The 16,302-nt window shown below is 36.3% G+C and overlaps 1 protein-coding gene across 1 annotated transcript in view; it reads right to left on the reverse strand.

Annotated features, from left to right (window-relative positions):
* The window catches only part of FGD4 (FYVE, RhoGEF and PH domain containing 4), a 244,567-nt gene that overhangs the window by 147,830 nt on the left and 80,435 nt on the right, over positions 1–16,302 (reverse strand). Inside the window, 1 exon segment of the mRNA XM_078156609.1 lies at positions 1,648–1,723. Within this exon segment, the coding sequence (XP_078012735.1) occupies positions 1,648–1,657 (10 nt within the window). The 5' untranslated portion in view covers positions 1,658–1,723.

The following is a 16,302-nucleotide window of genomic DNA, read 5'->3' on the forward strand; positions in this document are numbered from 1 at the left end:
ATGAACACTCTGATGTATTTTGGACCTTTCTCTGACTTTCTTGGGGAATTATCTGGCTGATAAAAAAATCTAGGTGAGGGGCAGCTAGGTGGCTCAGTGGATAGAGCACCGGCCCTGAAGTCCAGAGGACCTGAGTTCAAATCCAGCCTCAGACCAAACACTTGACACTTCCTAGCTGTGTGACCCAAGGCAAGTCACTTAATCCCAATTGCCTAAAAAAAAAAAATCTAGGTGAAAGAGTATGGAATTTTTTGTCATTTTCTTCACATAATTTCAAATTGCTTTCCAGAATAGATGGAACAATTCATAGCTCTGCTAATGACATATTTCTATAACCCCTACAATATTTACTATTCCCATTTTGTGTCATTGTTGCCACTTTATTGTGTGTGACTTGAACTCTCAGAGTCATTTTGATTTGCATTTCTATTATTATAAGTGATTTGGGGCAATCTTCTCTCCCTTTGACCTCTTTCTTAAGGGGTCAACCAAGATGTCTGCTATCTCAACTCCAACAAAAAACCTGAATTTCATACCAGTCCAAATAATGATGAAGAAATTAATTAAGAAAGTATAATGAGTGACTTCTACCTCAAAATGGCACAAAAAGTCAGCCTGAAAGCTATAGGAAAGGAGTCTCCAAAAGGAAAAGGGATCTCTAGCAAAACCAGCACCAGTTCAGGCAAACAAGCATGATCAGGTGAGCTAGAGACAAGTATTGACTGTAGGGGTCTGTGTTGTGAAGTAGTAGAACAGAACGCTCCAAAGCAAAAGCCCCACGAGGGTCAAAGAGCCCAAGGGTGACCAGAAAACTGATAGGGTAGGGATGCTGTAACTCAGGTATTGGCAGGAGGCAGTGAATTACTGTAAGAGAGGATAGAATGGGACAGGAACCTCCATTTCATACTTAACCTAAGTAATAGGATCAAAGACTTAGTGACAGAAAAGACACTTAGAAGTCATCTAGTCCATCCTACACACTTTAAAAAAAAATAAGGAAACTAAACAGGTCAAAGAAGTGAAATAATTTGCCCAATGTCACAGAGCTTGTGCTCTGTAAGTAGGGGACATAGGATTTAAATCCAAGTCTTCTGACTCCAAATACAGTGTTCTTTTCCTCTACAAAGTCAGTCTCATAGTCATATAGTTAGAAAATTGTCACAATGCCTTAACGCTGGATGCCCAAAAGTAAAGTATAGATGGATGGTAGGAAGGCCCTGGCCAAAGGGAAAAGAAATCACTTTCAGTAGGGTGGGGGATATCATGTATAAATAGTAGGTAGGCATCCTTTCTCTTGCTAACCATCCATTTCAAAAAACAAAAACAAAAATCCCTGAGTCATAGAATGCCTATGGGAAATGAAATCAAATTTCTTTTGCTCGTTTTTTCACAGAACTAGAAAACATTCTCAGTAGTCTATACCCCATGATTTGTGAATCACACTCCCATTTGCTTCCAGAACAACTTCTTTATGCCCCCAAACTGACTGGTAATCTTAATCATGAAAATCATATTATATGTAATATATGCTCATGCATCAGGATTTTTTTTTCACATGGGAAGCTCTTCTATTTGTATGACTCCTTTCTATACTGCTTTCAAAATAACAACACAGAGATTTTCCATAAACAAGATGACATAGAATACCGAATATCATTGAGGCTGGCCAAGGAAATTCATGATCAGCTTCTTCGAGCAAGGCAATATCTCTCCTTCTAAGAACCTGGAAAGGGACAAGAGAGATTGGACACCTCCTTAAGCTTATATTCAATAGCACGGATTAGTTCACTAATTTAGGTAACTGTCATCCTAGAAGACAAAATAGCCTTGCCCTGTGAGGATAAACTACAAGACAGGCAAGTTTCAAGAGGTAAAACAAGAAGGGAAACTTGGCAGTGCTAAGCTCTAGAATTCAGGGGTGGGGAACTTGTGGCCTTGAGGCCACATGTGGCCCTCTAGTTCCTCAAGTGTGGCCCTTTGACTGTTACTCCTTAATAAAAGGATTTGTTTTGTGAAGTTTGAATTCAGTTGCAGGGCCACACATAAGGATCTAGAGGGTCACATGTGGCCTCAAGGCCACAGGTTCCCCATTTTGGCTTCCAGGTGACAAAGGAAACATCAAAGGGCACTTATACAAAAGAGAAAAGGCTATGGATATTGCAGAACCATGAGACACCTAGACAGAGTAGTTTGGTAGCCCAAGCTTTCACTACCCACAGGCTACAAATTGCTTAGATTACTCTGAGACATGCTATCTTGTCAAATGCATGCATATAACAACCAAGGAAATAAATAGCTATTGAGGGCAGAACTCTTTCATATTGCTGGGTTTTATGGTTTTCATGTCCAAGCTCTGCTCATTCCATTTGAAAAAGTCATCATTACTGATCCAAGCAATCTGGAGAACATTTTAGAACTATGTCCAAAGGGCTATAAAACTGTGCATATCCTTTGATCCAGCAATACCACTATTAGGTCTGTAACCCAAACAGATTATAAAAAAGGGAAAAGGACCCATGTGTACAAAAATATTTATAGCAGCTTTTTTTGTGGTGGCAAAGAACTGGAATTTGAGGGGATGCCCATCAATTGGGGAATGGCTGAACAAGTTATAGTATATGAATGTAATGGAATTGTGCTATAAGAGATGACGAGCAGGCTTAAGACAAACCTGGAAAGACTTATATGAACTAATGCTGAGTGAAATGAGCAGAACCAGGAGAACACTGTATACAATAACAGCAACATTATGTGATGATCAACTATGAATGACTCAGCTCTTCTCAGCAATACAATGATCTAGATGATTCCAAAAGAATCATGATGGAAAGTGGTATCTACATCCAGAGAAAGAACTATGGAGTCTGAATGCAGATCTAAGCATACTATTTTCTCTTTTTTTTTTTCTTTCTTCTGGTTTTCCCCTTCTGTTCTGATTCTTCTTTCACAACATGATTAATGTAGAAATATGTTTAATATGATTGTACATGTATAACCTATATCAGATTGCATGCCATCTTGGGGAGGGGAGAGAGAAAGGAGGGAGAAAAAAATTTGGAACTCAAAATCTTATAAAAGTAAATGTTGAAAACTATCTTTACATGTAATTGGGAAAAAATAAAATACTCTTAAGGGGGGAAAAAGTCATCATTAAGAAATATTCAGAACAAATTTTGTTATGTCCAATTCTTCAGACTAGTTCCATTAAAAGGTTATTACTATCTGTGAACATAAGCTTTACTGATGAAAACCAAAGAAATGGCCATTAAGATTAATTAAGCTACTGAAGCCAGACATAGTTATATATGCCTGTGGTCCCAGCTACTGGGGTAGCTGATGCTGGTAGACCTTTTGAGCATGGAAATTATTAATTACATTAAGGCTAAAACCAATTAGGTATCTGCAGTAAATCCAGCACCAATATGGTGAGACCTGGAGAGCCTAAGCCCACTAGCCACCAGGCTGTCTAAAAAGAGGTGAGCCAATCCCAGCCAGAAATTAAGCAGGTCAAAGTTTCTATGCCAATCAGTTGAGGGTCATGAATAGGAAGAAAGACTCAGTCTCAAAAGAAAAATTAAGATCCTTGGTACCTAGAATTCTGAATACTCTCAAAATATTTAATATCAAAAAAACCTCTCTATCAAAACTAATCATATTACTTGAATTATTTTCTCTTTCAGTAAATTAATTTAAGTTTCCAACATAATCTCCAAAACAAGTAACTAAATCTTACACCAACCTGATGGGAGGTAGAGAGCCAAGATGGCAGAGTAGCAGGAAATAGTATAGTAAACTCCCTTTATGCCACCCCCCAAAAAAAACCCTCACAAAAAAAACCCACTTCCTCTAAACAGATATAGAAAATGTACCAGATAGAATCTTGTCCAACAAAAAAGTTACAGCAAATCATTTGTCTAGCCCAAGTCAGCACAGCAACCTGTCCATGGACACTGGGGATGGGGTCTCCCAGAATATGTTGCCAGAAGAGCACTTTTATCAATGTGCAGGGAAAAGTTATGAAATGGGACAAGAGAAGTCTCAGACCCACAACGGGGGGCCATCAGAAAACAGCTTCCAGCTGACAGCTTTGTTGTCTACCACCCCATTCCAGGTTCCAGATCCAGGGCAACCTGAGAAAAGGATGAAAAACCAAGTAGCATTCCTAGGTGGAGAGACAGCAGTGTAGTGTGAAGGACAAAGTCCATAAGCAAGAAGTAGTGGTGTGGAATGGAGAAGAATCTCAGTTCTAGTTTCTCAGCCAACCTGAAGCCAGTAGAAGAATAAATAGAGCAGAAATTCCAGACCAAAAGGGGAAGCCTGCAGTTCTGTCACTGAGCCAGAAGAAATTCCTGGTTAGATGATAGAGGGTAAATCCAGCAGCAGTTGACTGTTATTTAGACCCAAACCTAGGTCAGAAACTTATACCACTCAGACCAGGAGGACAGCAATCAAACTTTGCCCTCCCACTTTGTGGGCACTGAAAGCTTGCATGTCTTTAACATGAGCTGTCCCAGAATAATACCAACACTCAATATCCCCAAGAAAACAACAGGATTAGCCTAGATAGTCTCTCTAGAAGTTAGCAGTGCCTAGCCCTAACATAAAATCCAAAGTCAGTAAGTAGGCTGGAAGAATGAGTAAACAAAAACTGAATTCTCCCTATTATGGTGATAGGAATATTCAAGACAGGAATCCAAAAGAATAGAACTCTAAAAACATCTATAAGCAAAGCCTGAAAAGAAAAATAGAGCATGGGCACAAATTCAACTGGAATTTCTAGAAGAGAAAAAGGAAGTTAAAAAAACCATTTAAATTATTTTTTAAAAATCAACAAAATGAGAGCACTAGGGGCAGAAAAAGGGGAAAGAAGTAAGAGCTATGAAAGAAAGATTTGGAAAGGGAATAAACAGCTCGGTACAAGAGGTACAAAACATTACCCAAGCAACAAGTTCTCTGAAAATCAGAATGGAACAAAAAGAAGTCAAGTATTCAATGAGACCATAAGAAATATTAAAACAAAATCAAAAGACTAAAAGCATAGAAGAAAATGCAAGGTTTCTCAGAGCAACAACAACTGGCCTCGAAAACAGATCAAGAAGAAAAAATTTAAGAATCATTGTACCAAATAAAAGAAAACCCAGATCTCTTAGAACCAGAGGGTAATAGAAAAAAATCTAATGGGCACCACCTGAAAGAAACCCCAAAATAAAAACTCCTAGGAACATTATAAACAAAATACAGAGCTTCCAGGTCAATGGAAAAAATGCTGCAAGCAGCCAGAAAGAAAGCCAAGTCAGGATCACACCTCATGTAACAGTCACCAATACAAAGGAACAGAGATCTTGGGATACAATATTCTAGAAGGCTTATAGCCTATAGCTTACTCAGGAAAATCAAATATAAACACACTGTTGCTTTCAATCTTGTCCAACTTTTCATTACTCCATTTTGGGGTTTTTCTTGGCAAAGATACTGAAGTGGTTTGCCATTTCCTTCTCCAGCTCATTTTACAAATGAGGAACTGACTAGTAAATACCTGTGGCCAGATTTGAATTCATGAAAATGAGTTTCCTGATTCCAAGCCCAGTACTCCATCCACTGTGCCACCCAGCTTCCTCAAGTATAAACATACAAGGGAGAACCTTTAATAAAACAGAGGATTTCTAAGCATTCCTGATGAAAACACATATAGAAACTTTAAAGTTCAAACACAGGACTTAAGAGATTTATTTTAAAAAAACCCCATAAACCATGATAAAGGACTACACAAAGATAAGCTGCCTACATTCAAAAACAGGGAGATAATACATATCCCCTCTCAACCCTATCAGCATCAAGGATTATAGAAGGAATCTTAAGCAAAAAATGGAAAGGAGAAGAGAAATACTCTGAAGGTGGGGGAAGGGAAAGGAAGCTTAGAAAAAAAATTACCTCATATAATCAGGGTGTGCAAGTGGACATCAATACAAACAAGAAGGAGGAAGGGAAATGTGGACACTTGAATCTCAAACTTATCTGAACTGGTTAAAGAAGGAAAGAATACACACACACACACACACACACACACACACACACACACACAGTTGTATACAGAAATATATTTCACTCAATAGGGAAATAGAAAAAAGGGGGACAAAGAGGAATTAGAGGAAAAACATTAAGGGAGGTATTAATTATATTCTTACTAAGGATATATAAAAATAATTTTTGCTCTTTTTTGAGGTGTCAAAGAATGGGAATCTGAGAAGGTACCCATCAACTAGGGAAAGGTTAAACAACTTTAGTATATAGATGCTATAAGTATATAGAATGCTATAGTATATAGATTGTGGTGTAAGAAATGATTAAGAGGATGGTTTTAGAGAAAACTGGGAAGACCTGTATGAACTGATTTAAAGTGAAGTAAACAGAACCAGGAAAATAATTTTTTTAAAAAACATGATAAAGATAAATAACTTTAAAAGAATTAGTAACTCTGATCAGTGTAATGACCAATCATGATTCCAGAGGACTAATGATCAAACATGCTACCCACCTCATAAAAGGTGAAGACTCAGTACAGAATAAGATTTTTTTTTGGACATGACCAATGTGGAATGTGTTTTGATTAACCATTAATGTTTTAATAGTTTTTTTGTTTTTTTTTTCATTCTCAATTGGGAGGGGGGTTATAGGGAGGAGAAAAAGTGGATTTGCTAATCGAAAAATATGTGTGTATACATACATGTATACATATGTGTGTATATATAGATATGAAACTTAAAAATACTAGATCCATCTAAGGTTTTCTTTCCAAAGCATATCTGCAAACTTGCTAACCATATAGCTTAATGTTCTGATATTAGTTTCCCACTGTCTACTGGATTCAATCCAAAATCCTCTCAGCCCAGTGTCCACCTCCAACCTCACTTGACTTGTTAATGTCATGGCATGACCTTCTGATAAAATAACCTATTTGCTGCTTTCCTCCACACACACTTAGCCTTTGCAAATATAGTTTTGTTCTTCTTAGAATGCTTCCTCCTTCTTTCCTTCCATCTGAGTTACATTACCTCTTTCAAAACCTGGCTCAAATTTTATCTGACCTCTTCTGGCTTAAAAAACACAGAATTTCTCCACTCTTTGATTACTCTCTCTCTTCCACATTCCAAAGTCAGTTTCACTATAGCTATATTTTTTTGCATCAAATGATTGCTTTGCAATTGATCCCAAGATATTTCATTTATGCATGTTGTACCTTCCCACAATGTTCTTTCAGGATGGTTCCCTGTTTTATTCCTTTTGAATTACCCTCATAGTGTCTAATATAGAACTCCATATAGTAGATATTTTGTAATGCTTAATTTATCAGATTCAATCATCCAAGAGTCCTCATGCTTAGATTCTCAGGCTAACTCCAGAGTAGGCCATAACCTTAAGGATGATACTAGGGAGACAGGTCTAACAATGATCAGAGACATAAATGAATGGTATCTTTCTCAGATACCAATTCTAACCTATTGGTGAACAATTGGTTGAATGAATAAAAATCCTTCTGAAGGAACAGTAGCAGTTTTGTGAGTGACAGGCTCCTGATATACAAGAAAGTTGGTACCTACAGCTAAGGATAATTATTACTGAACTGCTAAAAAAAAAAAAGCAGAAACAATGCAGATGACTATAAGATGCAACACAGTACAGCAGATAGTGTTCTTGAATCAGGAAGATGTGAGTTCAAATCTCCAAAAGTAACTATGCCTAGGTAAGTTACTTTAATTTCTATGACTTGGTTTCATCATCTGTAAAAAGAAGAGGTTGGACTTAATGACTTCTAAAGGTACATTTCATGAAAAAATGCTATTCATCCCCAGAGAAAGAATTGATGATGTCTGAATACAGACTGAAGATTACTTTTTTTCTTTTATTTTTCTTGAATTTTTTTGTCCATGTTTTCTTTCACAACATGAGTATTATGGATGTTTTGCATGATGGCATATGTATAATATATCAAATTGCTTGCTTTCTGAATGAGAGGGGTAGGGAGGGAGGAAAGGGAAGAATTTAGAACTCAAAGTTTTTTAAATGGATGTTAAAAAATTGTATTTACACATAACTGGGGAAAATAAAATGCTAAATAAAAGCTAAAATAAATAAATGTCCCTTTCAGATTTAAATCTGATATTATAATCCTAAAACCAAGCCTTAGGGTTGCCACTCCATGAAGACAATTGGAAAGAGCTTTAATTTCAGGTACTTAGTTTTTATCCTCTTGGATCACAGGAATTGCAAAAACTAGATTGAATCTTTCATTGGCAAATCTTACCCTTCCTTAGCCCAGGCAGAATTCATTCATTTATTAAACGACCATTGAGGTATTTTCCAGCACTAGGTAGTGATATCTCATAAAGATAGCATTCATTCAGTCATTCATTCATTAATTCATTCACTCAATCATCCTGTATTAAGTATTTACTATGATCTAAATATCGTATTAGTGTATTACAATGATAATTAAGACATGGTCCCTGCATAAAGGTACTAGCTAACAAGAAAGATATCACACATATACAAATATGCAATACTACACAAAATTATACAATTACTATAATTCAGAATCACATATAATGAAATCAGGAGATATACAAAACATTATTTAGCATCAGGACAGTTCATTTGTGATAGGGGTGATCAGTGAAGAGTTCATAGAAAAGGTGGTATTTGAACTGAGTCTTGAAGGGAAAGTGGGATTTGAATAGGTAAAAAGGGGGACAAGAGTATTGGGGAGAATATAACAACTAAAAAGAGTACTATATTGCCTAGAATACAATGACCAAAGATAAGGAGCCCTACTAAGGTAGATCTGCCTTGGTATCCCAAGTCCTCTAAAGAACAAGAGTAGTCTAGGCTTTCTTGGCTGATGCCTCTTATGTTATGCTGTCAGAATCTGACTTTGTGAAAAATAAAACATCCAGGATTAAAACTTGAAATAACAGCACTAGCCATGAAAAGCCTAGCCTAGAATGATTAAAAGAGTATTACAGAGTCCCAGTGGCAGACTGACTAATTTGAAGGTATCTGGCACCATAGTTTTCTATAATGAATAATATATTTCTATGATCATAATTTTATATAATGAAAATTACAGAAGGCTGAGAGTGAGCTGTAGTATTAGTTCTGCCAGAAAAGATTTAAACTAGGCACTTAACTACTCTGGGTTTCAATTCATTCTTCTTATAACAGCTGACATTAATATAGAACTTTAAAGTTTGCAAAGCACTTTATATTAATTACCTCACTGGATCTTCACAACAGGCCTGTAAGGTCAACCTTCTTTCATGATAAAATAGAAACAGAGAGGTTAGGTGACTAGACAAAATGGTCACACAGCTAGTAAATGTCAGGGGCAAAATTTCAACCCACGTCATTTTGATTCCAAGGTCAAAGCTCTGTCTCCTCTGTGACACTGAAATTCTAGTCTAGATGATTTCCTTCCACCTTAAAATTCTGCAAAAATGAAGCACAGGCTCTAGACTCATTCCCTCAAATCCTATAAGATAGCTAGTTACTTCTCCTCTCAGTGTTTTAGTGGTAAAACTGAAGGGCTAAGGGTAAAGCTGTTGTTCATAAGCCCCCATCAGTGTTCTTTTCCACTAACAGTTGATACAAATTAGTAAGCCAGACAAATTGCTTTTGGAAATGAGCATTTACTAAGGTGATAGAAGAACAATTTGCACAAAACATTCCATTCAAGTCTGGGGCACACTTTATCAGAAAAATATACAGAGTTCAGAGAAAAGTGGGCTCAAGTTTAGAAAACGCACACGGCAAAGAGTTAAATTACAGCTTCTGGTTGCTGGAAGACCCTTCAGGGAAGCCTTATGTAGAATCTCTTAGGTGTGGTACAATTTTCTGTTAGGTTCACTGTAGAGTCTTGAAACTGCCTTCCTTTAGTGTGTCTAGTTTGTTTTCAGCTCTCAATTCAGCCACTGCTCTTCTGGTGAAACTGCTAGGATTCCTAAGGCAAAGGCATCAGAGTACAGAACAGAAATGTTTAACTTAACCACTTTCGTGTCATGCAATTCTTTGGCAGTCTGGTAAAGCTTTTTGACTCTTATTTGGAATGTTAAAAATGATTTCTCTTGGTAATCTTGTGGCTTGGAGACTCAGAGCTCCCCCCTTGCAGCCTTCTGACCAAAGTTCTTCAGAAGGACATCTCTGATAATGAGATTGCATTGAATCTTCTTATCTTGGTCAAACTATAATCCAGGCCTGAATTGACTTTATCCTACTCAGAGTTTGGGTGGAGAGAGACTCCCAAGATGGGAGAGTGGTATTTTTCTTCGATGGTGGGTGATATTGGCCCCTGTGAACCTCATTTTAATATAAGCCACCTCCTAGTGTGTTGACCAATCACAGTTGATTGGTACCCCTAGGGAACAGTTACTCTTTGAAGGGCATATAAAGCTGTACCCCAAAATTCCAATCCAAGCCAGTTCTGAACAGGCCTCATTGGGGGGGCCCAGTTTTGGACTGAACTCCCATGCAATGCATGTCAAACCAGCCTGAGAGAAATTAAACCATGGATACATGTACCCTAATTTCATTGCTCTCTTCCTTAAAGCAGACTCTGTTACAAATTGGGGTTCATGGTTCACTGGAAAAATATTTTTAATTGCATAAAATATAATACAAAACAAACCAAATGTATTGAAATACAGTTGAAATGTTTTTAAAAAGCAAATTCACAAACTCCAAGTTAGGAACTCCCTGATCAATTCAATCAACTCTCAACCTTAACAAAAAATAAAAACTATAGTATTAGAAAAGGGAAACAAACCAGTGAGATTCGGTATATTTATGTTAATTAAACCACAGTCCCTTCTTATCCAACTTTCTAATTTCATTATCAAGTCTACCCCTAACGGGGTCAAAAAGACATACGCAACAGTGAAAACATGATAGTGATAGTATTTGTATGGAAAGCTAATAATGTGACACAAAAGTTAAACATCTTGATTTGCTTCATGGTCTGGGCCAGGGGTGGGGAACTTGCAACTTCAAGGCCAAACGTAGTCCTCTGCGTCCTTAAGTGCAGCCCTTTGACTAAATCCAAACTTCTCACAACAAATCCTTTTATCAGTGGGGTTTCTGTGAAGTTTGGATTCAGTCAAAGGGTTGCACTTGAGGACCTAGACGGCCACGTGTGGCCTCGAGGCCACAGGTTCCCCACCCTCAGCTAAGCTATTTGAAACATTTCTAAGAATAAAGATATTTACCCCCAAGATGTCAATAACAGAGACAAAAATGCAACATATATCAAAATATTCCTAACGATACTATCTAGGGCTAGCAAAAAACTGGAAATAGATTAAGTGGGATACTCTCATGTATTATAATATTACTGTGCGGTAAAGAGAACAAATATGGGGAATTTAAAAAATTGGAAGATTTGCAAAATGATGCAAAAATTTAGGAGCAAAATAAGCATAACCATTAGAACTACCATGTAATAGTAATGAAAAGAAGGTAATAATGTAAATGTAATGTAAATGAGAAGAAGGTAAAGAAAAAGGAAGTCAAACTCTGAATGACTGTAATAAACTATCTTGGTCCCAGAAAACAAATAATGCAACATTATTTACCTCCTCTGAGCAGATGTGGAAGACTATAAGGGCAGAATGTTGCCTACATTGTCACTCAACTGGTTATTTCTATTTGATTTTGTTTTGTTGTTACAAGGGAAAGGTTCAGTTCTGGAGTTAGGGTGGAGATACTCAGAAAGAATATGATCAGGGGGAAAAACAACATAAACATTAATAAAAATTTTCTTTTCTGAAATGGTATCTACATGTGCTCTAACATGTCTCTAATGCACTGAGAATTCAGAAAGAAAAAGAGCCAACACGGATGGGAGATTGACACAGAACAGCATTATGTTCCTTAATAACAAATAACAACTCATACTTCTGTAGCTTTAAAGCTTACAGAGTGCTTTCCTCACAACAATCCTGAGGCAAATAGTGTATTATTATTATCCTTATTTTTTAACAGATGAGGAAACTGAGGCTCTGAGAAATTAAGTGATTTGTCCAAGTTAAAAAAAAACAGTTAAGTGCCAAACACAAGAACTCTTTAGACTAGCCTAAGGATTTCACTCATTGAGCTACTGATACCACCCCATTTGAGAAATCACTGTTATTTTTAAAAGAACATATAACTCATACAAAACATCAGCTCTGACAGCTGAATAAATCACACATAATAACATTAATTATCTTTTTACTAGTACTCTAAGATTTACAAAACACTCTCTTCACAACTCTAAGACAGTTTATCATTAGCCACATTTTACAGATAAAGGAGCATATAAATTTCTCCAAATTCAGCTAATCATCTAAACCTTCTGTCTTTCTTTACTGTCAAGGACACAACCATTGTCACTGTCACTCAGAAGCCACAATCCAAATTATATTGTTTCACTTGTTGCTCCACTCCATGCCTTCAACCACACTTCTTAGCTTCCCTGGCTTCAAGATTCAGTTCAAATTCCACCTTTTGCAAGAAGCTTTTCCCTGTTTACCCCGATTGCTAGTGCCTTAGGTGGTGCAGCGGACAGAACTCTAGGCCCTGGAGTCAGGAAGACCAGAGTTCAAATCTGCATGACCCCGAACAAGTCATTTAACTTCTGTTTACCTCAGTTTTTTTCAAGTGTAAAATGGGAGTAATGATAGCACTGACAGGATCGTTGTGAAGATTAAATGAAATAATACTTGTAAATTGCTTAACACAGAACCTGGCACAAAGGAGGTGACTTATAAATGCCTATTCCCTTTCCTTCCTTCCTCCCTTATGAGATTACTTTCCATTTATTCTGAATACATCTTCTATGGTACCCAGGATTATTTTTGCTTTACCTTGTATATCCTCACTGCTTAGCATAATGCCTGACATTAAGCACGTTAATAAGCACTTGATAAATGCTTGCCTCATTACAGTTTTCACACAGTGCTTGCAATTTATATTGTACATTTTGAAGACTATTGGAGGTTACATTTAGATATTAGGTATGATTACACAAAATCTCATTGTCACATGGAATTAAGCTATTTCAAAAACTATAGCAAAACAGGATTGTAAGAGAAGGCAAAAAAAAGGAAAGCTTAAACATTTTCATTTTTAAGCGGCATGAAAAATGCAAGCAGAATCCAAAACCAGAGACATGAGCATGAGCAACAACAGTATCAGCAGGTTTTCCTCCCACATTCATACTCCTAGTATTCTACCAATTCCAATAATACATTTGTAAATTGAACTCAACTTCTGAAAATGATGGTCACCAACTTTAACCCCCTAAACCAAGGAGCACCACTTGTCTATAAATTTGGTCCACCTTTTCTCACTTTAGAATGCGTCCAGAAATAGGGGGGGGAAACATAATAAAAGTTAATATCTATGTACAAGCTCTGAAGCCTAGTTGATGCATCAGGCATGAGTCATGTCAGAAAGCATTCCAGAATAATGTGTCAAAGGAAAAAAGCAGAAAGAATTGACTGTTTATGCTGAACAATTGCTGGGCTTATTTGTTATCCACTGAGACTTTTAAGGACTTGAATCGCAGACAATATTTTTTATAATTACCTTGGAATTTGAATTACTAAAGATTAATCATAAATATTCACATTAAAATACTCAGTAAAAAACAATAAAACATGTCAGATAAGATGCTATTTTTCTCTAAAAATTATATCAGAAAAATTCTGATTGGAATCCTGAGGATTTGGAATACATTTTCACTCAACTTACACTAAACAATCAATCAATAAGCTTTTATTAAGCACTTTCTATATGCCAGGCATCATGCTAGGTGTTAGAGATAACAAATTCAAAGGATGAAACAATTCTTACTCTAAGAACAAGTACATATGTAAGTATATACTAAATATATTTTTTTTAAAAAGCAAGACATGATCACAGTTATACATCATTTTAGAATTGGAAAGAACCTAGAAATCATCTTACTGGCCCCCATCCCCTACCACCAAACCCCTATTTTTCAGACAAAGAAAATGAGGTTCAGAAAGCAACCTTTCATTACAGGGCAAAAAGTTTCAATTTATCTTAAATTTACATTACTGAAGGAAGCTGTAGACATATCAGTAGACATTGTCTTTTTCTGATAATGGTATGTCACCTTTAATAGACTATATCAACAAACTGTTAATTGTCAGAATAAGTAATAATGGACTAAATCATCTCACTAAGACTAGGATGCATACATACCACACCATTGTGCAGTCTTGTACCTCACTAGCAAATTCCACAATGATTCCAGAAACTATAAGAGGATGTACAGGAAGGGCCACTATGCCACTGAAGCTACTCCAACCTCTCCTCAAATTCAATGCAAACTTAAACAAAACTTTGTGTCTACAGTTGATAAATACCAACTATTTTCAACATATTTTAGAAAGCCATCTTAGCTATATTACTCAGTGAGATTTCTCAAGATTAAAATCAGAAACATATTAAAAGACTCAGAAGATTTATAAATATTAAGAGTCATTGCCCATAAAATTAACTGTGATGACTTTACGACCTGAAAACCCATTTTAAAAATTAAATTACTAATCCTATAATGGTCTTTAAGATCACTCAACAATGAATAAGAAAAAAATTACCACATCAATATTTGGAGGGCTTAGAGAATACAAATTAATCAGACAGATAAATACGTCACAAATAGCCACTTCCCAGTTCCTCTCTCTGAGAGTCTAAAGGCCACCTCCATATTAAAATCACACCCTGTCCTCACCGGCTTTTCAATACTTGTAAGACAAAGAATAGAAAATATGAGTAGTCACATGTTTAAGCATACTCTAAATTTCTACAGCATAACTTGGCTTGCCAGGACTCCCATTTAGTAGTAAATGACAAACTTTAATTATTTTTCTAGAGGGCACTGAGGTGCAGTGACAAAGAAGTAGCTTTTCTGTGATGATCCAATTCTTATTTTAAAGGGGGATCCTAAAGGTAGCTCTAAACCTTTAATGGTACCATAACACCTTATTTTGTTTTGCCTGTACAAACAAACAAAAATCTTTCAAATAACTATATGCAGATTACCATGCTGCCTTTAAAGGAATTTTTCTTCAAAACCTTCTAAATAAAAAAGCCACAGCTAGAAGTCCTGTCCTAAGATCTGCTCTTAGAGGCATGAAAGCATTTTATTAGATCTGTGACAAATTTTGAGATTTTTTAAAAATTCACAACGTGGAGTCTTATTTGTCCATGGCTTCTTCTTTGGCCTAATGACAGGAGTTCACAAGATGACAGCAGACCAATACAATTAGGAGGACGAAGGCTGCAATTAAGCAAACCGTTCTTTTTCCACCTTCCCTGTACTATCGCATAAAAATGGCAGACTCAGACACAGATGCTCTTGGAGCTATGTTTAAAGAAAAGACACAATGTAGAGGAAAGAAATATACATGGTACATGAAACATTTTAAAATATGCATTATTATTATTATCATTCTTATATTTCAAGGGCATCTTTTTGTGGAAGAAGATACAATGCTGCTTTACAAGAGGCATAAAAGTCCCTTGTTAAATCAACCAGCATCCCTCACAGCACAGAAAAATGTTAGTCATCCATTTGTTAAACCAATATCTCCTACTACCTCCTACAATATAAAACACATTTTAAAAGGGCTGTTGAGACATAAAAAACAAAGGAAGCCCTTGAAATAGAAACAAATCTTCCTAATTTTCCTCTTCCTTTATCAGAAAGCCTTTCTGCTTGCGTTACAGCACTGTCACATTGTTTCCACATGCTCAGACCTCTGAAACTTGTGCAAAAGCATTGCAAAATAAAGCTGCATAAACAGCACATTTCAAAACAGAAGCTAAAAACTAAAAAATCAGTCAAGCAGACGAGAAAGCCTGTGGATTTTTAATATACTATTTCCATTTAATGAAATCTTTTATAAAGCATAAAAAACAGTTAAGCTACTTCAAAGAATACTGATAATCTACTCCAAGGAAGATTATCATAACTGAAACCGTGCAACAATATTTGTCTTGACTTAATCAAATTTCATAATGGTAGAAAAACAACCAATACTCAGAATTAAACCCAATACACAGTAGAAATCTGACCATAAGTATTCAAGCAAAATTTAACCCCTTAAAATTAACAATAAAGAGCAATCTTCCCCCGTGCCCCAAGATTGTTGACTTAAAAGCATTGCTGGAACGGTGTCTATTTATTTGCCTTGGAACACATGGCAATGCAGCCCATCAATATAGTAAAAATCTAGATAC

Source organism: Phascolarctos cinereus, unplaced genomic scaffold, assembly GCF_003287225.1.
Source record: "Phascolarctos cinereus isolate Bilbo 61053 unplaced genomic scaffold, phaCin_HiC Scaffold_1;HRSCAF=81, whole genome shotgun sequence".
Classification (NCBI taxonomy): Eukaryota; Metazoa; Chordata; class Mammalia; order Diprotodontia; family Phascolarctidae; genus Phascolarctos; species Phascolarctos cinereus.